This window comes from Grus americana, chromosome 1 (assembly GCF_028858705.1).
Source record: "Grus americana isolate bGruAme1 chromosome 1, bGruAme1.mat, whole genome shotgun sequence".
Taxonomy (NCBI): Eukaryota; Metazoa; Chordata; class Aves; order Gruiformes; family Gruidae; genus Grus; species Grus americana.
This window is the reverse complement of record NC_072852.1, coordinates 211,530,151-211,557,774: the sequence shown is the minus strand read 5'-3', so window position 1 is coordinate 211,557,774 and position 27,624 is coordinate 211,530,151. Positions and strand designations below refer to the sequence as shown.

At 46.2% G+C, this 27,624-nt stretch overlaps 1 protein-coding gene across 1 annotated transcript in view; it reads left to right on the top strand.

The window, feature by feature from the left end:
* The window catches only part of RAB30 (RAB30, member RAS oncogene family), a 51,737-nt gene that overhangs the window by 7,960 nt on the left and 16,153 nt on the right, over positions 1-27,624 (top strand). Inside the window, exon 2 of the mRNA XM_054838463.1 lies at positions 27,026-27,126. Coding sequence (XP_054694438.1) covers positions 27,034-27,126 — 93 coding nt within the window. The 5' untranslated portion in view covers positions 27,026-27,033. The remainder of the gene's footprint in view (positions 1-27,025; positions 27,127-27,624) is intronic.

Genomic DNA, 27,624 nt, shown 5'->3' with positions numbered 1-27,624 from the left:
ACTGGAGGTGTAGCTGCAAGTTCAGCCTGAGTGGTGATGTGTTTGGGCTCTGCTCCTCTTCTCTGTAATCCCCGTTTCTGTAGCATAACTACAGAAAAGTGCTTTCACTCTGAAGGGGTCATTTTAACCCAGTTTGCAGCTGGTTTCATGATTTCTGTCTAAAATCCGCTCAAGTGAAGCGAATATCTGCACCATTGCAGTTACTCTGGCCATGCGGGCAATAGCTGTCGCCTGTCTGTAGCCAACAGAAGATCATGGCACCCTCTAATTTCTTACGTACCTGCTAATATAAAAATCCTCACTGTAAATATTTGCTCTTGAGAGCATTAGGTAGTTATGGGGTCATTCTTGAACAATGTTGCATCTATTAAAAAAAAAAAAAAAAAAAAATCATGCAGTGACTGTATCTGAGCTGCATGTACCAGAAGCTTGAAACATCAGAAGCAAAGTCGGTGCCTGATTTCTCTATTGCATTTGTCCTTGTTCTGAACAATTTGTTCCTTCTAAAAAGGGAACTGTGCCCATTTTCTTCAAGCCAGCAGTATTCACATTTCTAAAATATGGTAGTAGCGTTTTGCTCGGATAGATGGATGTATATGTGTGTACGCATAGAAAACTCCCAAATAAACCTAGGTTTCTGTTAACTCTTTAATTTCAGCAGGCAAAGGGGAACCTTTAGAGTCAAGCTATTAACTCCAGGATTTCTGCTCGACCTATTTAGGAGAGGAAGGCATGAGCATGTGGCTCGGCTGGAAGCTGCTTTGTGGTATCTGTAGGAACGAGGTTTCCTCTTGTGTTGTGACCTGCTGTTGGGCGCCGCCATGCGCTGACCATCTCTTGCAAGGATGTAGTGTACGTTCGATGCACAAACTGTGTCTTTTTCGCAGTCGCTAACTCCAAATTCTGAAGTCTCTTTTGCCTCCTCCCCCTGCCCAAAGCTGGAAAACAAACTTAAATATATCCGTATTGTGATCCTGAGGTACTTCTCGGTATTTCCATTATGTTTGTAAACTCTGGAAACTATTTTTGTTAATGTCGAGAGTTTCCTCTACTGGGAAATCTTTCCTTTTTTTTTTTTTAAGCAGTAGTTCTGTTATCATAGTCCTGCAGAACAACTGTGTCTCGGTGCACTTGTGCTTAGCTGTGCAGGTGGTTGGTCCCTGTGTGGCACCAGGAAGCATTGGCAGAAGTGTGATCAGATGCACGACCTGAGACGTGTCTGCTGGGTCATGCTGGATATCCCTGTGTTGTAGGTGCTTGAGATTCCCCTGTCCTGTGCCATTCTACATGGTTATTATGGACTATTCGTGAACTTTCTACTGCAGGTGTGAACGTAGTATGGGGAATTTTTAAAGCTCCTTCTCAAGCGGCTGCAGGGCCGGAGACATTTGTGCTTCCATCGTTAGTAACTTCACCTTACTCTTCATAAACCTTCAGTCTTTTGTCAATGGCTGTCCCATTTATAGCAGTGATGTCTCTAGCCTGTTGTGCCTCTGGATTGGGGAAATGGTTGAAGCCAATTTTAAAATTGTTCTTTTTTTGCTACGTTAATTTTTCAGGGACGGTGTCCCCAGGCTGATTCACTTTGCAGCCATGCAGGTGGTTACTGGTATTCAATAATAATAATAAAGCATCTTTAAAACAAATCCCCCCCCCAGTTAACTATTCAGAACTGAAGAAATTAAAAATAATTTATTTTTGAGTATTGATTTGCACAACGAAATAACCAAGCAAAACATTCATTGTGGGCTGAGGCTAATTCTGTTAGAATAAAGGAGGCTGATTGTGAAATAAATATTAAATAAAGTGTCTCATTAAGTTCTGCAGTTTTACAAAAGCTGTCGCCACAGGGAGGAAAAACCTGGCGTGAAATATTGTTTGTTTACTGCAGCTGTCAGTCATCGCAGCAGTGAGCGTGTTGCATCAATTTGTAGAGTAGCCATTAGTAACCGGGCCATCCCGCTTAAATGTCAAACTCCTTGCTGGAAAAAGGTGTGAAACTACATAAAAATTCTTTCCATCTTGTTAACACATCTTTCACAATATTCCTCATTTTGCTTGATGACATCAGTTCTTGGAGATACAGAAGAAGGCTTTAAAAATATCTCCTGGGCAATGTTGGGTGATGCTTAGTTAAGGAATTCAGTTATGTGTGTCTGACGCTCTGGAGGACGGGTCCATTCCCAGGTCAGCCTCTGAGGCAGTTTTTGAGTCATTTACATCTTTTTGGCTGTTTAGTTATGTATAGATTGGATTTTATTATCCATGACGAGGTCTTTGGGATAGGGCTTTTATTTGTTACTCCCCACCTTGTACAGTGAGAATCTGCAGTTCTCTGCAATCTGTAGGTGTTACTGCAATGTGAGTAACCAGTGCTGTAACTTGGGGGGGGGGGGATTAGCCATTAGAGATTTTTGGGGAATGAGTCTCCTTAATTTCACTGCAAATCCATCTATATAATCCGCAGTTTTGTCTAGAAAGATGTATTTTGGACTTTGAAGGCAAGACAATTGAATTCTGCGTCTGTTTTGTGTTTACAGGCAAGCCTCTTCTAAACTCTCTGTCTCTTGGTTGCCTCCATCTGTAAAATGGAGATAACCTCAGAGGGATGCCTTGAATATTCATCAGTGATTTATTGTATGCTGCCAAAGAAAAGTGTTATGGGCAATGTTAACGAAGTTTATTACTCAGCCTCTCTACGCGTTGATCAGTATTTCAAACATCCGCAGTCTCCACAGTGAGCGCTAGCAAATTCTTAACTGGACTTAGCCTGTAGATGACAATAATAACTTCAATTTACGTGGGGCTTTTCCTCTGGAAGAGCTCCAAAGCATTTTATAAACTGTGATGCAAACCATGGTGTAAATATTGCCTTAGCAGCCACCAGCTATCAGGGAGGTGCTGCGTGATGGATATTGCGATGCAGCTGGCAGCCAGATGCGAGAGGAGAGCGGAAAAGAGAAGTAATGCTGCAAACGGTGGAAGTGACACAGGCAGGGAAATAGGAAGACAAAATGACACTACGTGATTGTGATTTTTAGCTTTGACGTGATCAGCGATTCCTAGAGATCAAGTGACTCATGAAACACGGTGTTTTTGTTGCAGTCCCACGGTGCTGAGGTATTGGTTCAATTCCAGTCGAGCAGAGAGAGCACTGCTTGCTCTCAGGGGTTTCTTTCTTGCAGAACGTGTGTGTTTCTGGAGGTCTTAATTCAAATACTGTGGTACAACCATGTGATTTCAGTGGTTTCTCAGGCTAGTATGACTGTCTGTGTAATGTCCTCCTCTTATGGAGGCAAAAGGCACAGACACTTGGAGTTGCTCTGTACATCCAGTAGACTTGAAAGTATAACTCGGATAACTTACTCTCAAACTGAAGTCCCATTAGCCCTAAATGCTTTTGGAAAGTGTAAATACCTTTGCAAAGATGTTGGCTAAGTATTGCGTTCAGTTGGGTTTGTTCGCTGAATGATGGAGCCTTGGCTTCTCCGCTGAATCATAGGCACCTAAGTTGGGTTGTCTAAAGTTGGATGTTGTTATTGTAGGTCCCAGACACCATCACTGGAGAGAGATGGCAGATTCTGAAGTGCTCAGAGATGCTTGTCTCAGTTTGGTAGGGAGGCCAGACGTTGTATAAGACTAACTTGAACATATTGGTTAGCTCCTCAAAGGTAGGTAAGACAAAACTGCCATCATGTACAGTGTAATCTTCCGGATCAGCTTTAATAGACTAGATACAGGGCTCAAGTCGTCAAATCACTTATTAATGAGAGCTTCATCAGCTTGTGTGTCCCATGCAGGAGCATGTTTTGGAGAGGTTTTGAGTACTTTCAACTATGGTGGCCGCGTGCTGAAGCTTCAAGGGCTTAGAACCACTAAAAACCAAGAGAGAGAGGTCCAGGAACTGGATAACACAAATTAGTCACTACAATTGGAGGCTACAGCAGGAACGTCTGGAGAAGAAATTCATGGCTGCTACGCGTGTTCTTGGTGGACAGGCATTAGTGTCCTGAGTAACCAGCCAGCTGCAGCCAAACAAAAATGGCAAGAGCAAGAGTCAGCCCAACTTACCTACAGTGCCGATGCTGATTTGGGGCTCATCCCAGCTGCCTGTTGGTCATAAAAATTGTAGGAATTATATTTTCTTTGTAACTTTGCCAAAACAGTCTTTCCTTCAGTAACTTTTGAGCATGTTGGCCAGGCTAGATGATTGCAAAACTTGTTTTCCTCAGACAATAGGGCTGAAGTGTGTATAATGCTTTAAGGAGAGGGGAACTGACTGAATTCAGATGCTTGTTTGGCAGTGTTCATCCAAAGCTCGCCTGGTATGGAGAAGAGGTTGCGTTGTATCATCTTTAGGCTTGGTTTGGGCAAACCAGTATTTCTGTTTGGAGCACCCTGGGCTAATGGAGACCTCAGCAATCAATAGAGCACAGTTCAAGGCTTGGCTTCCTGCCTGGCTCTATGCTTACACCAATCTTTACAATAAAAACAAAACACAAAGTGTAATTATAGCCCGGTGGATTAATTTATATTTTTGGTATGTTTTGTTGCTGGGACTATTTTTAAAGCCTATGTGTCCAGGATTCTAGTCTTGCTAGATATTTAAAACCCCATCAATTCTATATTTTGCTAGGCCCCACCCTCCATTAAATATATATAGATAGAGAGATAAGTCAGTGACTGCGTTGATGTTTAATCCAGTACATTTTTCAGTTTAAGGATCCCATTCATCCATAGTGCTGTAATCAATTCCTCCTGGAAATACTGTGGTAATTAGAGGAGAGGCTGATTTGCAAGCATTACTGTGACATGTGTAACCAACCTGTCTTGTTTTGATCCTTTCATTACCTTCGCTTATGACTTTAATTGTGTACCATCTCAAGTAGGACCGCGCGAAGGAGGAGTGTGAACTTTTCATTTGCATGTTAATGGCGTTTTGTCTGGGAAGGTGTTACGGGGATTCAAGCAGTGCTATGCAGAAAAAAATAACGTCCAATATGCAAACAACTTTGGCTAGTGGTTCAGGTGTTGCTAATAATAAGGGCGGTTTTTTCTTCCAATATTGGAAATGCACCTTTCAAATGGACAAGGCAATTAGTATGATTTAAAAAGAGAATTGTTACGGAGAACGCCTTCCTGTAATCAGCATCTATCTCTTCCTAGGAAGGAAGGGCTTGTCATTCGTGTGCCCTTTTTAAAGGGAGGATGTATTAATTGCATCTTAATAGGTGTTGTGACACACAGGGGATACATTGGAGAGTTGTACACTGAAACTAGCTGGATTTCTCCTATGTGAGATGCGTGTTGCTGGGAGCGTGGGCTATTGTCAGGAGCAGAAGGACCGATGTACAGGCTGATTTGCGAAACTTGTTTGGCATTTGAGGGTTTTGTCCAAAGCTCTGACATTTTACTCTCCAACTTCTGGTTTTAAAAAGGAACATCTGTCATTTTATCCTGACCTTGAAGTGGTTCCCAGTGTGCCTTTGTGACTGGGTTTGTTTGTCCTCTTGCAAAGGACAAGCTCGTAATGGCTATTTTGGCTGTTCCTGGGAAATTAAAGATCCTCTCCATCACACTCTTGCATGGAAAGGCCTCCCTCTGAAGAGTCAGAGAAATCCGTGTAAATATTGACAATGCATCTTGTGACACTTCTAATAATTCCCCATAATTCTCTGCTCTCCTGCTGTTTGCAAGAAATCTGAGCCATGTGCTTTCAAGTCACCATCAGCATCTCAGTCTGACGGAGCCGGGAGGGATTGCCATCTTCTGTGGATGAGACCTGAAGGAAAACGAGTGGCACAGGAGTAGCAGCCTGTCATTTCAACTTAGGGACAGCTGGATAAGCCTCAAGAGGGGAGACTTGCTGCTTTAAATTTAGGGCGGTCCACCAAGTGGGATCCCTTCTTCTGCATCTTGCTGCTGTGCGCTGCTGCAGCATCCTGTGGCCCGATTTTGTGTCTTGAATAACTGTGCAAACACAAACGAGTTTCCAGCTGGCAGAGCTTAGGTCTTTCTGGTGGGCGACAACAGGTCACGACCACAAACAGCCAGGTAGCAGCAGTATCTTTAAGCAGGAGGCAGCTTGGTGGATGTTTGCAGGGAGGTGTGACCGTGGACATGAGAGTGAGTGGTTGACGCTGCTGCTTTTGTGTTGAGGATAATTAGCGGGATGTAAGCTGTGAAATAAATGTGAAAAGTAAAACAAGTTGTTGGGGAGCCATGGAGGGAAGAAGTATGGGAAACCCTGAAGATGCAAATCAGGAAAATTGTCCTTTAACAAGATTTTTTTTCTTTAATGGGGATGACAGTGATCCACGATGATCAGCCTGGTATAAAGCAAGCTCGTATTGGGCACACCGAGGTACCAACATGTAGCAAATAACAAAAGGGAGAAGAAAAGTCTGAGAAGTGTGTGAAAGGGAGAAGCCATACATGTAGGGTCTGTAATGCTGCTCTCATGCTCCTTAATAACCCAGGGGATGTTTGAGTTAGCTTCATGTTTGAATTGTTGGTTGTTGTAATGGTATGATGAATGAATAATTTAACTTGATACAATATTGTATTTTTAATCGTGGCTTCCTAATCCCTACATGCTCATTACAGCCAGGATCTGGATCTGTCCCAGTAGTGCATTTGTATTGAGGGTGAAGGGGATGATGTTTGTAACCGTGCTTGGACCTTATTTTGCTGACTTTGGAGCAGACATGAGAGGACGGACCTGCTCCGAAGAGCATGCATTGTCTTCCTTAACTGTTTAAGTGTAATAAATGTACAAAGAAATGCAAATGTGGTGCTTTCTGTGTGATTCTCATTATCTGCAAGCCTTGTACCTGGGAAGTCTCACCTAGTGCTTACCCAGTTTTGTGGGAGAAGGAAGAGAGGTTATTAGTTGCCAAGAAAAGAAACTCAAACCAATTTCAGTGAGACCTTGGAGCTGGCGGCGGTAACCCTGGGCAGTTACATGAGGCTACTGCAGAGCAGCAGAAACAGCCACAAACCAAGCAGCAGATTAACCAGCCCGCAGTGGAAACTTGGATTTCTCCACTGGAGGTGGTGTTCTTCACTCCAAAGGCTACAAAGGCTTTTTTTGATGTGGAGCACTTGACTTTGCCACAAGCTAGCCCACATTTCTATGCCAAAACAATACTCAAACCTGTCCCCTTGTACTGCAGTACAGATGGGATACTTGATACCTAATTTTCCCTGATTGTCTTGGGCTGCTTTACGCTTTTGACAGTAAACCAAAAGCCTTTTTGTGACTTACAGGCGTGTGTTCTATTACGGATGGATGTGTTAGCTGGGGTTGTACTGACTGGTGTTCAGGCTGGCACTGAGATTTGCACTCAAACCCGGTTTGTGCTCAGTGTTTGAATTCAAACTCCCAGATCTGACGCACGGTCTCACCAGAATACGCCTCTCCTTTGCGACGGTAAAAATGGAGTGTTTTCTGACTTTTGGCAGAGGTAACCCTAAAGCCTTTGAGTTTGTCTCTGTAGGTAGCTGGCAGGTGTCCTTCCAGGGTTGGGAATAATTTTTTGCCAGTTCGTTCTTCCCATCTCCCGCTCTGGGCTGTGTTTCTCCTGCCCTTGTCTTGCTGTGCCGGGTGCAGATGTTCCTCTCCGCAGTGCTGCTGGCTGGGCTCGTGCTTTGGTGCTCCAGCAGCATCTGCATAGGCAGCTTTATCCCAGATCATCCCATATCCTTCTGTGCTTCCCGTTTTTTCCTGTCTTCTCAGCCTATAACTTTTATTTTTGTCCTTCTATAACCCTAACCCAAAATTGCCTCATAGTTTCTTTAAACCACTTCCCCCCCCCCCCCCTTTAAACCTAGATTTTTATAGCTATAACATGTTTCACCATCATCTGTAGCAATTCGGGGTACTGCCAGCTAAGCAAATACCTCAGCCCAGATGAAGCCAGTTTTGCAAGCCTTGTTACCCTGCCTGGATTCTTTACCACCGCAGCAGCTTCTCTTTTGCTTTTTATCATACATGTATCCAGTTCAAGCTGGCTCCATTTCAGCTGTTCTGCAGGTGACTATTGCAGAGACAGAGGTGCTGATGCTAAAAGGGACCAGCAGCGCACATTAACAGTGAAGATTTCTCTTCCCTTGGAGAGAAACTAAATAGATTGGAGAACAGAGTAATTTGAAAAGGTGGTTCAAAGCTGCGATTTGCTTGTTTTTGCAATAAAATTGTGCAAGTTGTTGCAAACCCTCTGTTTTCAGAGAGAAAACCGGTGACTTTATAAATCTGCTTTCAAAGTTAAGTCTTAAGATAATGCTTCTGCAAAAGTTCCTTGCAGAGAGCTTTGCAGGATGGGTGGGTTTGGTTTTGCGGTGCCGCTTCAGGGCAATGCATATAGTGACTGTCGCGTAGGGCAGAATAAAATCTAAAGTGCCATGTAGGACCTGTCCTGCAAGCCATCGTCAGCAGAGCCAAAAAGTTGCCTTGTCTTCTGACTTCTAGTCTTAGACTTTAGCATTTTTCCCTGCTGAGAGGATAAATATGCACCAAAAAAAAAAACCCCATGTTTGTTCTCTGATTTGCAGTACAATCCTAGATATCCAATTTCAGTTGCATGTAGTATAGAAATACATATAGAATGGACTAGAAATATAGAACTTTTATAGAATTCCTTTCTTTTGCTTTAGATGGGCTCTGTTAGACATGAAATCTGTTTGTAAGTACTGACAATTTGCTGTGCAATAGGAGCTGGTGCTTGTGCGTTGCTTTGTGCTTGGTGGGAGGGTGCTGTGCTGGGGGCAGCAAGGCGCTGTGTGTGTTTGGAATCAATGGCAAACTGAAACACGGGGAGGGAACTCTCTGTTTTCCTAAATGAAAATGCCTTATGTTGAATTTTGAATTACAAGTAGTGTTTTTGGGTAGACTGCCCGTTTTGTTAAAGAACAAATGGCGGCAGTCCAGATAGTTTTGTGTAAAATTGGGGAAATACAAGGAATGAACAAATGTGGGATGTTCCTTACCCCCATAAGCACAGTCTGTCTGGCTCATGGCATCTCCTTTGATATGCTGTATCCTAAAGAAAAATGTCAAAGTATATATGTTTTTAAGAAGCTGCTAATGCAGTCTCTTTTTTTTGGTAGCTGAAATGCTTTTCTTTAAGGATTGTACGTCATGATCTCGAACACCTGAGTGTAACTAGCTGGCATTAGCCTCTGGACGAAGTCTCCTAGTTGGGATGAAAAACATTTGCTCTGTCACATCCCTTCAACTTAAAGGATTAAAACTGTGTGGTGTCCAACCATGTCAGCCCGCTCTGCTGTAATACCTTATAGAGAATTATTCTTGCTCTGTTTTGGCTTTCTTTCTGTTTTCCTTTTTCTTCTCAGCCTGCCTTTTAATTCCCCTTTGGCCTGTGCTTTCTCCCTTGCCCATCCCTCCCTGCATCCACCCACGTGCACGGCAGCCCAGAAGCGCTCCGGACCCTGAACCGCTGGAGGACTGAGCGTGCAAGCCAGCAGCCCTTACAGGGACGGGAGGGATGCTGCGGGACCGGCGTGCCGAGGGGTACTCTGGCAGGAGTCCTGCATGGAAAGATCCCGTTTTCTGTGCTTTTGGCTTATTGCCTGGGTGAAAGAGCTGCGTTCCCTTGCCCCCTGGGTTGTGATTGCGTTTCCAGTAACTTCGGCAGCCTTGCCATTTCGGCTCGGTGGTGTGGGTAAGGGTTAAGGTATGAGGTTTGTGATACAATTCACAGTGTTTGAGCTGTAAAGTCATTGTGGAAATCTGTTTCTCATGCTCGATACAAAATGACCTTTTGGTATGTGCAGGCTGTAAATGAGAAGTGGGTGTCTCGCCTGCGGTCCTGCAGGCACAGCCTGGCCAGGGAGGAGGATGATGATGAATCTCCTTCCTTCTGCCTGATATCCAAAAGAAAGGATCCAAACTAATTATCCTTGTTACCTCCTGTTGCCTTTAGCTAATTTGCATGGGCGGCCCTGATTGTGGCTCAGTTTTGTGGATGAAGTTTGGGGAGGACCACAGACCGGTTCGATTTGTGGTGCGATGAAGGCTCCGCAGCGCAAATGTGCGCTGACACCGGCGACTTGGGTCGGATACGGCCCTCGGTGTATGTACACAGCCGGCGGTGGAGTGTGATGGTGCGGGTTCATGCACAGCTGCTTTTTGGGGAATATAAGGGAAGGAGCTTGTGGCTTTCATTAGAGAAGGGGCTGCTTTCCAGCCAGCCGCACGTGTGTGGTTGTGCAACTTCTGGTCCTCCCCGTGCAATCACGGGGGATGTGGGTGGCAGAAGAAAAACCCCACAGAGGAGCATCACTTACAACATCACATAATAAACATTATTCCTTAGGGTCCTGTTGCTCCTGCTAGACAAAAGGAGCCCAGGAGCGAAGAGAAAGATTTGCAGGAGGGGAAGGGTTGGAGGCAAAACCAACCGAGTAAGACCTGGTGGTGAAATGAGCGGTGTAAATCTGGCACGTGGATAACCTCAACTTCCCAGACTTCTAGCATGCTGCCAAAACCAAAAAGGCAGCGTGGCAGGAAGGAGCAGGCTCTCTGGGAACAGAAATTCTCTTCCGCCTGTATTCAGAAAAATCTCCTGCCATGAAGGGCGTGTGGTGCTGGGCGTGCAGGCGGGGTGCAAGGTGCTCTGGATCGCACGTGTTGGGGCAGACGCCGGGGTGTCTTTGCTCTCATACCTGACTGGCAGATGAAAACTCACACAAACGCTTATGATTTTTGGCTTGCTTTGAGAGCACATGAAGAAGCTCCCGTTAGCAGACGTGACGAGAAATGCTGCGGTGATGCTGGGTACGGGAGCAGGGGAGGGGACTTGTGCTGCTGCCAGGTTCCCCTGGCCGTGCTGGGAGCCGGTGGCGGAGCCGTCATGGAGCCGAGACCCCCCCAGTGAGTGCAGGCTCCCTTTGGCAGGCAAGAAGTCACCACGTTTAAAAAGCACATGATTCTCATTACCCGCGCCTCAGTGTCTGCTGGGGCTGAATTGCCTGGATCCCTGAGAGACGCTCAGTAAGAAATAGCAAACGTTTTCCCTGGGAAGGAGCAGCTGTTTATATATAGTGTGCAGTGGGTTCACAAGCGATTATTAGGGAAACATTCCTTTCTAGTCATAAAAAAGGGCATTTTTTTGTTGTTTCCTTTCCTCTAAAACACACAAGTCAGAGGCAGGGATTTTCATTTGCCATGACAACCAATGAAACTGCTGAGCCATGTGATTTCTCTATCCTTCCTATGATTAAATCTTTTTTTTTTAAAGGCTATGTTGCTAACAGAGTTGGGAAACATCAGGTGTTATTTGTTTTTCTCATGTAGATTAGGCAGGATTTAATTTGCATGTTTGCTTGGGAGCTATAGAGAGCTGGGGGATATTGATATTTCCATGATTCATGGTAAGAACAGTGTCTTAGTTCAGAATTACTGTATTGTGCTGAAGTTTTTTTTTTTCTTTTCCCCTCTCTTTGAGACAGTGCTATTACTGAGGGGTTCTGACTCCCACAGGACAAAAACGATCGTGGGACCCGTGAGTGCTGCTGAAGAGTGATGAGGTTCAGAGCCTTGAGCCTTGGAGATGTTGGTTTACACACGATACAAACGGTTTAGAGACTTTATGAGCCAATAAATCTTTTCCTATTCGTATGCCTGGGCAAGGTTTTGCAAAGGCAGAAAATGTGATGGATGTGACTCTTGATGTCTGGTCCGTGTGAGGACTTTTGTTGGCTCCAGGTCTGAGCACTTCATGCTAACTGAAAGCCTGGGGGTGGTGTTACTGTCAGCAAATCTCGAGTGCCAGCATTTGTCCTCTCTTTTAAAAATTGCTATCTTCTGCTCAGGAATTTCCTCAGGGTGCTAAATATAGATTCAATAAAATTAAAAAAAAAAACAAAAAACAAAAAAAACACCAAAAAAACCCCCAAAACACCAAAACAAACCAAGCCCAAAACCCAACCCCTAGAGCTTCGCTGTTGCTAAGGAATAAAAATAAATGGTCATAAACACAGTGCTGATGTGCCAAGTCGTGGCCCCATGACCATGAAGCCGTGACTGTGAAGGTCCCTAGCTGGGAAGTGACAGCACTGCCCCGGCTGCGCACGTCATGTTGGCATCGGTGTCTACAGAGGACTGGCTACTGTTTGCTTTAAGTCAACAAAAGGAAATAGCTTTCTGCTATTCCTAATGTTAGTCCCAAAGAGGTCAAAACTTCAGTAGGCTGCTGCCAGGAGATCAGTAGTAAAGGACAATCTCTGAATTTTTATGTGGTATTATATATAACACAGCAATGCCTGTATCGGAAAAGCCCTGGGAGATCATGTTTGTGATGGGAATAGATTTTTGAGCAAAGGGCATGCACATGCTGTGTATTGGGAGACCTTGGGCTATGTCATAAGGTTGTTGAATGTTGACAACGTCAAAAGGGTGAACATTGGTGCTGCAGAAGCTGCGGTTGTGCCTTTGCCTTCCCTCCAAATGCAAATCTTTATCTGCAAGCCTCTGCAATAATTTATTAACTGATGTGGCTGGAGATGGGGAGTAGCTGAGCTGGGAGTAGAGGTGTGCAGAGGTGAAGACATGATTTATCTGAGCTAGAGAGCTTCTCTGACCGATGTGGTCTTTTAATGCGTGTGTGTGCATGCACATGCAATGCTTGGCTTTGGGGGGGTCTGCCCGCTTTAGCCCTCAAGGTACCACTTGCTGCATCAGCTCTAAATAATAAATGTCAAAGGCTTTGTCCCTGGAACACTTTTTCTAACTTTTTTTTTTTCCAGATTTCAGCCTTTTAGGTGAGTTGTTTGAGTAATGTCCCTGCAGTTGTAGGAGACCTAGAGCAGAAAGCTTCCACTAAAGAGCTGCTTTTTTGCTTTTGGGGATTTCTTTCAGTGTCAAATTTAACCCGTGCAGTCTCTTGAATTGCAGCTGGCCCAAAGCTGAACTGAGGTTTTAACAGCAGTCAGCTGCCCTAGATGAGTAACTGTACTTTTGTGGTGATTTAGGACGAATGAAAAGTACTGTAACCACCTGAAACTGTAAGGGGAACTGAAAACAGACTATGTGTTAGCATGTGAGCTAAAATTTATCCAGAACGTGAATACTATTCCTTGCTGTATGAAGAGAACTGCGATATCCTTCTAAAAATCTTACTCAGGAACTGTTATGATATAAAATGACCACTGCAGAGATACTAGTTACGGTAAAGATACTTCTTTACAAAAATGAAATGCTGCTGTCCCACCCCCAAATCTTTTCCCATCTGGTTTGGGTCCCTCCTGCAGCTGGCAGGGTGCTGGGTGCAGGCAGGGCTGGGCTGGAAACCTTTTCTTTGGAGACAGCAGGGCTTAGATCAGTTTAAACCAGCCCTGAAGCTACACCCAAGTCTATTTCCACTTTCTTCCCCCTCTGAAGAATTTGTTTTCATGAAACATCTGCTTCTCTGGCAGATAACTTGCAGTTAAAACTGTACTGAAGGGTTTCTTTGCAGAAATGCAAAGAATATTCCCTGACAGCTCAGCTGCTCGCCAGACAGGCTGGCCGATCCCGCCTGGGGGGTTTCCATCAAATGAGAGCGTTTTTAGAGGGGACAACTTTTTAGAGGGGACAACACTCTTGCTGGTGGTGCAGTTTTGTTTGGAAGCAGAAGCGTGTGTACTTGGGTGCACAAGCAGGTATGATGTTACAGGTAAAATGTGTTTGCCATCTGGAAATAAGAGGAGGTGACAAATTGGGGAGCACTGGGGCAATAATCAGCCTAGGACTAGCCTAGACCCTTCACCCCAAACATGATCTTAGTGGCAGAGAGGGCCCCCTGGTTTGGGATTTTAAGCTCTGAAGGGAAGGGGGACCTGGGAGATGAGCTTTCCCAGGCTGCCCTCAGCTGCTCCAGCACCTTCTCCACCCCCCTCCTGGTCAGGAATTAAATAGCCAATGCTATCTTAACAGGAGCCTGTAGCACTTTATTTTATTCCTCCATCCCTTCATGTTCAAAAAAGCTATCATTTCTGGAGGAGAAACCTTCCTTTAAAATGCATAACAGAGACAGAAGTCCTTCCTAAATGCAAATGCGCTGTTGGAAATTGCTGTTTTTCCTACTGTGGTGGCACAGGGATGCGATGCCCAGCTCCCATGTGGCTGGCTGACGTTGCACGTGTGGTTGCGATAAGGGAGCCTCCGGCTGAAACGCAGGATCACTTCTTCACTTCCTCATGTAAGTTAAAAAAAAAACAAAACCCAACAAAAAGACCCTTTTCTCTTAACAGCCCTACTCTGTAGTAGCAGGGTGTGCTCTTGAATGAGAGGGCACACCTGAAAGTTTTGCCTAGGGATGCCAGCCTCCCTCTTGAGTCACCAAGAAGATGCTGCCCTACAAAATTGAGATGCGGAAGACTGATTGAAGATGGCTTACCTGTATTGTGCAAATAATTGCCCTAATAATTTTGTGTTCCTTCCTGGAGAAAGCTCCTTCAAGCAATTGTCTTGGGAAGGCTTCTTCGCTGTGCTTCAGGCTGAGACACAAAATGTATGAGAGGTGCTAATTAGGGGTTGAGCTCCTCTCAGTGAAACATTATCAGTCCAAATACTTCAAAGGAACATGATTTTTATCTCCCCTTTTTTACAGCTTCTACAGTGCAGGTACAGTTCTTACAGCTGTAGTGTCTTGGCTTTTGCAGTTTGGGCTTTGATTCTTGCTGTTTTAAGAGAACCAGCAGAAATGCAAGTAGCTGTAGTAGGAGAGCGTGCATGTCCTCTTTAGAGATCTGGTGATACTGGAAGCAGATTGAGTCTGGTATAGAGAGGTGGTAGGTACTGTGTCTGTTCCAGAGGAGGTCTAGCTGTTTGAATAATAGTAAGATCAACTCAATGGATGATGAAATATGTTGTCAAGAACAGTGTGCAAGATTAGTTTTTGGGTGTTTTTGGTTTATGATGAGGGTGGTGAGGCACTGGCACAGGTTGCCCGGAGAAGCTGTGGATGCCCCATCCCTGGAAGTGTTCAAGGCCAGGTTGGATGGGGCCTTGGGCAACCTGGTCTAGTGGAGGGTGTCCCTGCCCATGGCAGGGGAGTTGGACTATAGATGATCTTTAAAGTTCTCTTCTAACCCAAACCACTGTATGGTTCTATGATTTTTTTATCTCGCATATTACCCCTTCCCTTTACTGCTGGTATTGTTAATTTATTATTATATTTCAGGAAAGTTACCTTTAGGTCTGATATATCTGTCCCAAGCCCCAGAAACAAGAGCCAAAAGTAATTTTTGCTGTGGATCCTGTTGTCCATTCTGAACAAACAGCAAACTTCCACCCTAATACAGCAGGTTTTAGCTTTATGATTGCTACTGCAGGGCACGGTTGGGCTGGCCCAGCGTGGCCTCACCAGTGGCATGGCACGGCACGGCACAGGAGCATCACGTACAGTGCTGCATGGACGCCGCAGCCCAAGCCGCAGGGTACCAAGCATAGCCCTGCGGACACTGAGCTCAGCCACATGAAAGCAAGATTAGATAAGGCTTAATTACATGTTACTTCTACCAGGTTTGATGGAGAAGTGATGTAAATCCTAGTAAATCACAAGCTAACTGGAGCAGAAATCAAGAGACGGAAATAACTGCTTATATTTTTAATTAAAAAGCATTCTTATAAAACAAATTTTTACTAATAAGTTTTTTTAGTTTGTTCATACCACAGTCTCTGGCACAATCAAAATAAGATGGTCAACAGCAGTGAGAGATGTTATTGTAGTTAAAACTTAAGAAAATTTTCTTGGACACGCTTTTATAACCCAATCTGATGTAGATACATTTCACAGTACATTTATGGGACTTATGTCATTGGTTAATGACATACACTTATGCTACTTCTGCATTTGCAACCTCATTTGAGTCACGACATTCTTGTAAATATTTTATTGAAATCCTTTAGCTGTGATAGCTTTTCTCGTATCTTGTCAAAAACATTGGTGTCAAACTGTCTAATCGTGCAAGTGTTTTATCAGAGCCCTGTCACCCAGTGTCAAAACATCTCCACATACGAGTGTCATGCAACTCAAACCCTCCATGCCCGCCCAGTGAACTAATGCATCATAAGACTTCTTGGCCTTGTACCTGCTTAACGTGCACAAGCCTTTCTTCTGCACCAAGGGCAAATCATTTTTCCTCCAGCTTTGCCTCCCTGCCCATAGGGCTGCTGTCCCCAGAAACCTTGCCCAGCTCATGTGAGACAGCTGGGGTTCAGCCTGATCCTGCACCTGGTTTCTAAAGGCAGAGAAATTCTCACCTAAGGTCCTGATGGGTTTCCCCGTTTCAGTGGGTCAGGTCTCAATGCAGGAGCTTTATTTCCCATTGTAGAGAGCTGGACTTAAGAAGCTTTCCTGGCTGTTCCATGCAAGACATGTTCCAGTTAATGCTTGGCTGTAGTTTTAAAAAATAATTTTGTATTTTTTTTTTCCCTTTGGGAAGAGGCTGTTGTTTTTTGAGTGGATAAACCAGCATTTTTGGCTGGATTTCTGGCAATGCAGTTTTCCACGCTTGGAAGTCAGCCTGTCTGCTGTGCTGGCTGACTCTTTAACCACTTCCATGCAAAATGTGTTGCTGCGGAGCGTACAGCTTGGTGGTCGTATGATTTGCTAAAATGTGGCCAAAACCAACGGAGTGTTGTTTTGAGCATGCAGTATTGAGTCTCCATGTCCAGGTATGTCTTGAAAGATGTTTATAAAAGCATGTGTTGAAATTGTACCGACTTTTTTTGCAGTCAGAACCCAGATTCTACTGGTAAATGGACTGTGGGGCTGTTCTCATGCTTGGAAACAGTTTTCCAAAGGTGGTGTGTATCCTTGACATGCTGCTGGTGGTGTGTGGTTTGCTCACCAGCCAACTATTGTGGCATTGTGGATGTGGATGTCAGCATTTTTTTTTTTTTTCAATCCTAAAGAAATTAATTTTCTATTAGTTATTTTGCAAGTACTGTGTTTGCGTATCTCATTTTTCTTAAGTAATGCAGAAATTAGATTAGTTCATTTATCTGTGCAAGGACAATCATCATTGATTAATGGTTCGATCCTCAGATATACTTGATGTAATATAACTTGCTGTCTGCATGTGATATTTTGCACTTCCACGGCCATTCCCAACACCAAAATGCATTACCAGTGTCACAGAGTCTTCCCTCCCCCTAGAAGGTGGGAAAATTAAGTGAGGATACTGGACTGCAGAAGCTGTGACTTGCCTGGTCTCTCCTGAAGAGCCTTTGGTGGCACTGAGACCCTCAAGGATCCGTTCAACCCAAACATCACCCATCCTTACACCATCCAACAAAAAATGATTAATGATGCTTGTTAATGCTGCTGTTGACACTAGTACTAGCAAAGCCACCCAGAAGACTTTACCCAGGGATGGGCAGCATGGGCACAAGGCCTTTTCACCATCAGGGGATGCCAGGAGCATGTGAAAATCCAAAGATTGCTCCTAAATGTGAGATCTGTAATCTCCACCGTTAAGCAGAGCAGACAGAGGAAGAGGGCAGTCTGCAGTCGGTTACCTCTGGAAGTGAGGAGAGCTGGTGTCCAGCCGCGGGCTGTGGCAAGGCTGGGCCCTCTCGTGTTGAGCATGAGCATCACAGCTGAGCATCCTGCTCCACCAAGCAACTTCTGCCCAGTGAAGCAGAGCTCCTGGTTTGAGCTCTTCCTTGGGATGATATTGGTGCTGGATTTACCTGCTTGTTTTATGGTGAAGTGCCCGTAATCGCTGATTTGTGGGTTCCTCTGTAGCACTTGCACAAGCTCCTGGTGGCCAAGTAACGTATGAGCCACAACCTGATCAAAAGAGTCTGGTGAGCTGCAAATTTTCCCTGGTGGCAAAAGAGGTAAGGGCTGTGTGCTCGGTGCAGTCATTGATGCAAAACTTCTCAACTTTAGCTCTTCTACGTTTTATAGAAATATCTCTGAGAGATAAAACATACTTGTGGTATGTGAGAACTTGCACCTACTCAGCTCACTTGCTTTCTGTAGGAGAAATGTCCTGAGCAAAGGGTTGAAGAGCAGGAATCTCTCCAAATAAAATTTTTGTGTAGGGCTGAGGTTTTCATAGTATACTTCTTTTTCTACCCGGAAAGCTTGGATGCAGTTTGCTCTTTTTTAATGTGTCTAGACTTTTAAATGACTGGCAGCTGGTCAGCCAATGCTGATGGGGCTGCTGTGCATGGGGAAGCCCCATGCCTCCCTGTATGCGTAGTTGCTTGATGCCTTCTGGAAGTGTTGGATGGACTTATTGAGCCTGAATTTGTCACTGGTAGTGTGAGCACACTGCAAGCCCTATGCACCACGGAGGTGTGTGTACTAATAGTCCATAGGTGATGCATGTGCAGGATAAAAGCTGTTGTGTTTCTGCCTGGGAAGTCACACTTAGAGGCATGGTGTTTCTGCACTCGGGACCTTCTCCCTTCTTATGAGGGCCCATCCTTGATGAAGAGGCACTTTTAGAATTGCCAGTCTGCAGGCAACTGGACATTGCTCACCTGGAATGGCAAGCGTGATGGGCAGAGATGGGAAACACCAGGCTCTGCAACTCCCATGTGGCTGTGATAAATCTTTCTTCTTTGAATTTGGGAAAGACATCCCTGGAGTTTTAGTATGCCACCTGGCTGAGAGCATGGATCCCTTGTGGCTTTGCCACCACCAGCACAGAGCAGGGCCAAGGCATGGGCAATCCAGGCTTTTCTTGGGGATGAAATCTCTCTTAATTTTTCCTGTGTGGATGGAAGTGAAATTAAACCTTGTAAAGAGAAGGAGTGAGGGAGGTGGGCAAGGGAGTAGGAGGAAACCCAGGCTGCTGGGTGGCAGAGGGGCATGAGTTGGGCTCGTGCTTGCTGAGTGCAGGATCCCGCTTGGGTTGGCAGGTGCTTTGGAAATGAAAATATTTTATCCTGAGTTACGTAATGCAGCAGCATGTCCAGACCCGAGTTCCCTGCAATTTTCTGGCCCTCAAGGAATGATTTTCTGCTTGAAATATTAGTCTTAGCTTTGAATTTCCTGGCTCATATAGCATGTGCAATCAATGTAATATCTGTATACATAACTGCTGCTCTTTGAACTTGAGATGTTTAGGTAAATTTATTTTTGTTTATAGCTGTTGGATGATGAAGAGCACAAAATACTTGTTCATTAAGAATTGTATAAATACATCAAAACCCACCCTGACTTACTGGTTAGATCCCAGCAGGTGGAAGAGGCTGCAGATCCATTTGTGTCTAATTGAAGCAGTAGGTTGTAAATGAGGATTTGAGGTGGGATAGAGCTGAGGTGCAAATTATCAGCATTTCTGGTATCATATAGTTTCAGTCTTTATCCCTAAATGTGGAGAGGCCTGTGCAGCTGTGGATAGTTTTTTCTACCTAGCTCTTCACTGGGTAAAAAAACTGGCTGGATGGCCAGGCCCAAAGAGTTGTGGTGAATGGAGTTAAATCCAGTTGGTGGCCGGTCACAAGTGGTGTTCCCCAGGGCTCAGTACTGGGGCCAGTTCTCTTTAATGTCTTTATCAATGATCTGGACGAGGGGGTCGAGAGCACCCTCAGTAAGTTTGCAGACGACACCAAGTTGGGTGGGGGTGTTGATCTGCTTGAGGGTAGGAAGGATCTACAGAGGGATCGGGACAGGCTGGATCAATGGGCTGAGGCCAACTGAGCTTGAGGTTCAACAAGGCTCAGTGCCAGGTCCTGCACTTGGGTCACAACAACCCCAGGCAACGCTACAGGCTTGGGGCAGAGTGGCTGGGAAGCTGCCTCGCAGAAAAGGACCTGGGGGTGGTGGTCAACAGCTGGCTGAATATGAGCCAGCAGTGTGCCCAGGTGGCAAAGAAGGCCAACAGCATCCTGGCTTGTATCAGAAATAGTGTGGCCAGCAGGACCAGGGCAGTGATCGTCGCCCTGTACTTGGCCCTGGTGAGGCCGCACTTAGAGCACTGTGTTCGGGTTTGGGCCCCTTACTCCAAGAAAGACATTGAGGTGCTGGAGTGTGTCCAGAGAAGGGCAACAAAGCTGGTGAAGGGTCTATAGCACAAGTCTGATGAGGAGCAGCTGAGGGAGCTGGGAGTGTTCAGCCTGGAGAAAAGGAGGCTGAGGGGAGACCTTCTCACTCTCTACAACTACCTGAAAGGAGGTTGTAGCCAGGTGGGTGTTGGTCTCTTCTCCCAAGTAACAAGTGATAGGACAAGAGGAAATGGCCTCAGGTTGTGCCAGGGGAGGTTTAGATTGGATATTAGTAAAAATTTCTTCACTGAAAGGGTTGTCAAGCACTGGAACAGGCTGCCCAGGGCAGTGGTTGAGTCACCATCCCTGGAGGTATTTCAAAGATGTGTAGATGTGGTGCTTAGGGACATGGTTTAGTGGTGGACTTGGCAGTGCTAGGTTAACAGTTGGACTTGATGATTTTAAGTGTCTTTTCCAACCTAAATGATTATATGATTCTATAGCCATGCATGGGTCTGCATCACCCGGCTGCACTAAGCCTGCTCTGATTTGACCTGTCCTGATTTGGGGACTGTGGTCCCCTAACCATAGCTTGTAAGCAGGACACGCCCACAAAGGTGCCTGATGCTTCTTCAGGCTACAGGAAATTAAAAGCCATGAGTGAGACTGGTGAGGAGAGAAGGTGATACAATGCACTCCCTGCTCCTTTTGTTGCCTGGCCCTGTGGAGATGCGAACTGCTGCTCCATGACTCCTGTGCCTCTAATTCAGAAGAGGACTGAGGTACCATGGAGGTTTAGAAACACCAGGTTATTTCTGTTTTGTTATCCTAAAATAAAGGCATCAAAACTTTCTTTTAGACATGAAAGGTTTTTGACTTCAGATGAAAGCTTTCCATTGTGTTTCCTGAGCATGTGGTATCTTGTGATCTTCAGGGAGGGTAAAAGACAGGCAGAGGTGGGCACACCTTGTGGTCACCTGAGAAAGGCTTGCTCTTTTGAAGTCTCCCTCTCTACTTTTGGCTCCATGAGCCAAAACGACTGGGGCAAAGTCATTGTAGAGCCTGCTCTCACCATGCCTAGAGGTGCAAAGTCTTTCTTGAGCAAAGGAGTTGAGAAAGAAGTGCCAGCTTCTTTATCAGCTAAAAATCTCACTCATACTTGCTGGTTGTTTTGTGCAAAGGCTGGCCCTAGTGTAAAATGGACTCTTCACAATGGTGCCCAGTGACAGGACAAGGGGCAACAGGCACAAACTGGAGCACAAGAAGTTCCATCTCAACATGAGGAAAAACTTCTTCACTCTGAGGGTGACCAAGCACTGGAACAGGCTGCCCAGAGAGGTTGTGGAGTCTCCTTCTCTGGAGATATTCAGAACCTGCCTGGACACAATCCTGTGCAACCTGCTCTGGGTGATCCTGCTTTAGCAGGGGGGTTGGACTAGATGATCTCCAGAGGTCCCTTCCAACCCCTGCCATTCTGTGATTCTATAAAAGCTGGTGAGGAACAGGTAGAATTGTGGTTTTCATCCATCTGAAGGAGAACTCTAAAGTCATTCATGTCTCCCAGGTAGTACTTGAACCTTTGCCTTGTGTTTCTGCCACTTAGTTGGTACCCAAAGAGGCTGAGCATGACACAGTCAGAGCAGGTCAGAGAAGAGGAGGAACCCTCTGTGCTCATTCAAACTAACAGGTGAAAAAACACTGCAGGAAGATGATAAAATAATTGGTTTAGATGATGATAAACACTATCAGGTAAACCAAAGTGGGTCAGGGAGAACTAAGAGGTGAATGGAGCAAATGCAGGGAGAGGATAACATGTAGGGGAATAAATGAAAACATACCTGGGTATGTTATTCCCCGAAGCATGTATTTATTGTGGATAAACACCTTGCCTCATGGCTTGTGGTTAACAGGAGGAGCAGGAGGGAGTGTGTCTTTCTCCTCCATCATCTGTGCTGCTGTTCAGCATCTACAGGCAGTGAAAAGCTCACAGCAGTGTGAAACAGAGGACCAAGTCCTGCTGACCACACCATGGGAGCTTCTAGTAAACAAGACACTGGGCAAAGCAGGAAGGACTGGTGCGTATCTGCCTCTGCAGCAGTGCTTGCTGTATGGGGAAGGCAGCCCATGGCTTCTGCGCCTCCTTTTTTGGGTGTCTCTGTGGGAGCTGGAGCTTGCTTGTATGAGCTTGCATGGGGGGAAGGAGGAGTGAAAGCCCCTGCTGTTGTGCTTTAGTTTTGGGTGGATCTCATCAATCTTTTGGTTGAATTGGAATTAAGAATTGAAAAATATCAAGAGCATTTACTGCACTGTCTTGCCCGAGTAAAGAAAACCAGGTAAGCCTGAAATGTGCCTTGCTGTCCTTTGGCTGCATTCCTGCAGATGGACCACATCTCTGGTGGTTGCTGTGCTTTGATTCACCCCTTCTGGCTCCTTGTTCCTGCCTGCAGTGACCATGTGTGGGACTATGCAATGGCATGGAGCTGAGCAGTGACCCAAATGAAACAAAACCCTGCAAAACAAGGAGAAGGCTCTTCACCAAGAGGGTGGTCGGGCACTGGAACAGACTCCCCAGGGAAGGGGTCACAGCACCGAGCTTGACTGAGTTCAAGAAGCGTCTGGATAATGCTCTCAGATATATGCTCTGATTCGGCTGGTCCTGTGTGGAGCGAGGAGTTGGACTCGATGGTCCTTATGGGTCCCTTCCAACTCAGGACATTCTATGATTCAGTGAAAACTGATCCCCTGCGAGGCTGGTGGCAACAGCCCGGGGGTCATGAGCTGTGAGGGCGGGATGGGGTGCGAGCTGTATAAACTGCCTCTGGGAGAAACGGCTATGAAACCCAGTTTTCTGCCTGGCTGCCAGCTGTGGGCTCTGCTCCTGTTTCATCTCACAGTAGGGCCTGTCTCTGCTGTAGCCAGCCCTATTTGTGATTTAAACAAACGCGGTTAAGGGTGGCTGAGGCATGGACAGGCGTCCCTGCCCTTGCTGTAGGGCCTTGTCTCTGCCAACGGGTGGGACAGGCAGCTGCAGCCCCAATGCCTTCAGCCACGGCAGCGGTGCAAGGGCAGAGCCCTGCGCCTGCGAACGCAAGAAAATAGAAAGGAAAAAGACAAACCCCAAACCCAAGCAAAGAGTGTTGCACTCTGCATTTTCTTTTTTTTTTTGTTTGTTTTTTTTTTTAAAGGCATATAATTCAAAGTGTCATGTGTTGCTGAGATGCACATTCCCAACCGTGGCAAGCGGGGCAGAGGTTGAGACACATCTTCCCTGGGGAGAGGGAGGGTTGCGTGAGCCTGAGTCAGCAGCAAAGGTCACTTGGCTGAAAGGCTCAGCTTGCAGGAGGAAGAGATTTCCTAACAGTAACTGATGCAATGTTTCTGTGTTCAGCGCTGACACGGCGGTAGGTTAGTGTGTGTGCATGTCAGGGAGAAACACCGATTTTGGTGAACGACAGGGCAGCGATGGCCAACCTCACCTGCCCGCTCCACCTCCCAAATTACTTCTCTCTCTTCCTTACTGCTCAGTCCTTGCTTTCTCCCCTCCTGTGCCCCCACTTTTTTGTCTCTTCAGTTCTGGCATTTAATCTCATGGTTGTGTTATTTGTTTTATGGCCTTGGCTCATCTTCCAGTTTCCATTTGGGGTCATTATCACATATGATTAGTCTTGGAGCCTAATGAAGGGGATCAGACATAACTCTAGGGTATGTCTGAGCCATTTAGCATTTCAGAGCTCAGAGATTGGTGGAGGAAGTTTAGTTCTAAGCTTCCTGAGAAGATAAATTTGAATGTTGGATTGTTTAGGATACAAGTAATAGAACTGAAATCCCCCCAGGAGGGAGCAGTGCCCTCTGGGATTTAAAGCATCCCAAGGATAATTATCCAGTGCTAAGTAAGTCTTGTTAGTCTTGAAATAGCTTTTAGTGGATGATCACACTTTTCTTCATGTTGCCTAGTGCGAAAGCTTGAAACTGTGTATTAATATTTAGCCTTCACTGTAAGAGCAATGTCAACAGAATCACAGAACGGTAGGGGTTGGAAGGGACCTCTGGAGATCACCTAGTCCAACCCCCCTGCTAAAGCAGGATCACCCAGAGCAGGTTGCACAGGATGGTGTCCAGGCTGGTTTTGAATATCTCCAGAGAAGGAGACTCCACAGCCTCTCTGGGCAGCCTGTTCCAGTGCTCGGTCACCCTCAGAGTGAAGAAGTTTTTCCTCATGTTGAGATGGAGCTTCCTGTGTTCCAGTTTGTGCCTGTTGCCCCTTGTCCTGTCACTGGGTGCCACAGAGAAGAGTCTGGCCCCTTCCTCTAGACATCCACCCTTTAGATAGTTATAAGCGTTGATGAAATCCCCTCTCAGTCTTCTCTTCTCCAGGCTAAACAGCCCCAGCTCTCTCAGCCCTTTCTCATACGAGAGATGCTCCAGTCCCCTCATCATCCTCGTAGCCCTCCGCTGGACTCTCTCCAGTAGTTCCCTGTCTTTCCTCAACTGGGGAGCCCAGATCTGGACACAATATTCCAGATGTGGCCTGACCAGGGCAGAGTAGAGGGGGAGGAGAACCTCCCTTGACCTTCTGGCCACGCTCTTCTTAATGGACCCCAGGATACCATTGGCCTTCTTGGCCACAAGGGCGTATTGCTGGCTCAGGGAGGGCTTGTTGGCCACCAGGACTCCCAGGCCCTTCTCTGCAGAGCTGCTTCCCAGCAGGTCAACCCCTGACCTGTACTGGTACCTGGGGTTATTCCTCCTGAGGTGCAGGGCCCTACGTTGGCCTTATTGAATTTCATTTGGTTCCTCTTTGCCCAGCTCTCCAGCCTGTCCAGGTCTCACTGAATGGCAGCACAGCCTTCTGGTGTGTTGGCCACGCAGGTTCTTAACACCGTTGTTGTTACCCAGTCCCACTTGGGGAAGGCCAGGCATGGAGATACAAAACAACAACCCCAGAAAATAAAGGGCATTTTTTGAGGCTGCTCTTTAAGGTCCCACTCTTTCACTGTATTAAGAGATAGGAGGGAGCTGCAAGGTCTTGTGTGTTGGAGCAAGGCGAGGTTAGAGCATCCCCAGGACAGCTCCAGCTGCTGCTGTTCGGTGGCACTTTGCAGAGGACCGTAGCTCCAGCTCAGCAAAGCAGCAGTAGGGCAAGTGCCGTGCTGTGTCACTGGCCCAGGCGAGGTGAAACGTCTGCCTGTGAGTCAGCCGTGTCCCTGCTAACCATCTGCTGATGTGAGGCAGATCATTAGTCACTAATTGGTGTGTTTACCCTTTTTTTGAGGCTGCTGGAAAGGCCAAGGATCACATAGACACATGAAGCAGCTGAGTCACTTTTCCACCTCTTTTGCTTTCAGGTCCCCCAGGCTCTTGGTGGTGCTCGGAGAGCTGTTTGTGTGCCCTGCCAGGCAGACCCAGACTGTCTCAGTTTTATCTGGTACTCTCTGGCTGTTTGACTAGAAGCCTGTCACAGCTGTATGGTGGGTCTGGGGTCTGTAGCTGGGGCCTTCTGGTGTGTGGCAATGACACACTGACACACACACACACACACGCATCCACCCAAGGAAGGACATTTGGAGGCAGCAGGAGAGGGCACTCTGCCTTTGGGCTGAGCGCAGAGAAGCTTGTTTCGCCTGTGCTGTGTTTGCTCCTTTCATCAGCTCCGTAAAATCCCTCCAAGCAATCTGGGGCTTTACTGAGGATAGCAATTTCACAATACTTTTTTTCATCCTCCCCATCTTAGGCACTGGATGAGGAGATAGAGCCAAATCTATAGGTACTGGTGGGTTAGGTACCGATGCTTAGGTATCACCCTACCTGGTGATTTTACAACTGATTTTACAACAGATTTACAACTGACGGCTTGTAAACCTGTCTTTTTACTGATATCTTATGCCATTACCCCAGACCAGTCTTGAGGACAAGTCTTCGATGCCATGTATAATACCTGGATCCTCCTGGACACACCTGGGTTTGGACGAGGGAGCCCTTCTGCTCCCTTGTCTGTGGGTTTTTCTGTCTCCCTAAAATCTCCAACTGAATCTCTTCTGCCTGTTGCTGCTTTTCTTGAAGGTTACAGACCCCTTCTCTGGTCGTGGTGTCAGCAGCACCCGTGGGTGCACTGGAGATGGAGGTGTGGATACTCATCATGCCTTCCTCAGCTGCAGCAAACTCTACATTTATCTGTTTGGTCATCCCCATACTTCGAGTGGCCTAAGGAAGCCCTGTAGGTCTTCCCCTGTGTAGGCAACCCTGCCCATCTCCTGTGACATTGCTGAAACATCAGTCTCTGCATCCTGCAAAGGAGGTTGGATTTGGTGGGGGTATGTGTGCTGGGTACCCCCAGGCTCCTCTGTGTTCACTTCCCGTTTGTGCTTTACGCCAGGCAAGCTATCCTCACAAAACCAAAGAAAATCATCTTAGTAGGAATTTTCCTGATGGATTCTACTATTTCTTCTTTTTTAAAATCCTCTCCTAATATACTTCAGCCAAACTGTTACCCCACTCCCCATTATGATTTTAGCAAATGAGCTCTTTCAGTCTGTAAGGCAAATGCTGCTGCTTTCATTGTAAAATTATTTTAATTTCCCCATCTGTTCAGCCCTTATGTGTGCCCCAGCCCTGCTCTGTGGGTACCCAGTGCCTGCCTGCAGGAGCTCATGGGGGGTTTCTGGCTTTTGCCCTAACAGAAATAAATTATGTGATCCCCTTGGACAACATGGCAAAGTCCACATTGTCCTTTGGAGCTGATGTTGTTAAAAGCAAAAGAAACATTCGGGGAAATCAGTGGCTCAGGTTGTGGAGCGTTGCTTGGAAAGCTGAAAACCAGCATCTCTAATTCATGGGCGGCCACGTGAGATGGTGTGAAAGCCAAAACGTAGCCAAAGTTTTGCAGTAGCTGACGTTGGTCTACGTGGATGCCCCAGTTTGGAGAGGGAAGGGCTCTCCTCCCTTATCTGAGGAGCAACGCACGTGCCAGGAGACCTTTGTTCTGAATATTTGGAGGTATAAAGTTCAGCAGGAATAAAAGGGCATTTCCCCACCACCTTGGTTCACATCGTGTTGCGCTCTCTGTCTCTCTTGCAGCTGCGTAAATGAGTATGGAAGATTATGATTTCCTTTTCAAAATTGTTTTAATTGGCAACGCTGGTGTGGGGAAGACCTGCTTAGTCCGTCGCTTCACTCAGGTAAGGCTGGCTGCCTCTTGGATGTGGGACGTCGGGGTGGGGACAGCACTGGGATGGGAGCGTGGAGCCTGCGGCTGCACCGAGGGCTCTGCTGACATCACGGCTCCAATGCATTTTGTTGTCCACGCTCTTGGTGTGTGCATCACCTATAGCGACATACTGGTACAAGCAGCGCAGCTGTGTCCAGTGCTGTACTTGGTCCTGCTGGGGATCTTGTGCTGGAGAAACTCATCCCTCTCTGAAGGTGGAAAGTCCCCTCTGAAAGCTGCTGGGACAACTCCTCCTGATTTAGAGGTGCTCTGGACAGGTTGTAAGGACCAGCATATCTCCTGGTGTGCTCCTATGTGCCTTCTCCTCCCCATCCCTTGCTGCACAAAGTTCTGCCTGTTATTGTCATTAATAGATAATTAAATAATCTGGGTGCTGGGCTGTCAGTCCAGTGTCCTCTGTTAAACATCAGACTTTTTTTTTTTTTTTTTATGGTACAGTAACAGGGAA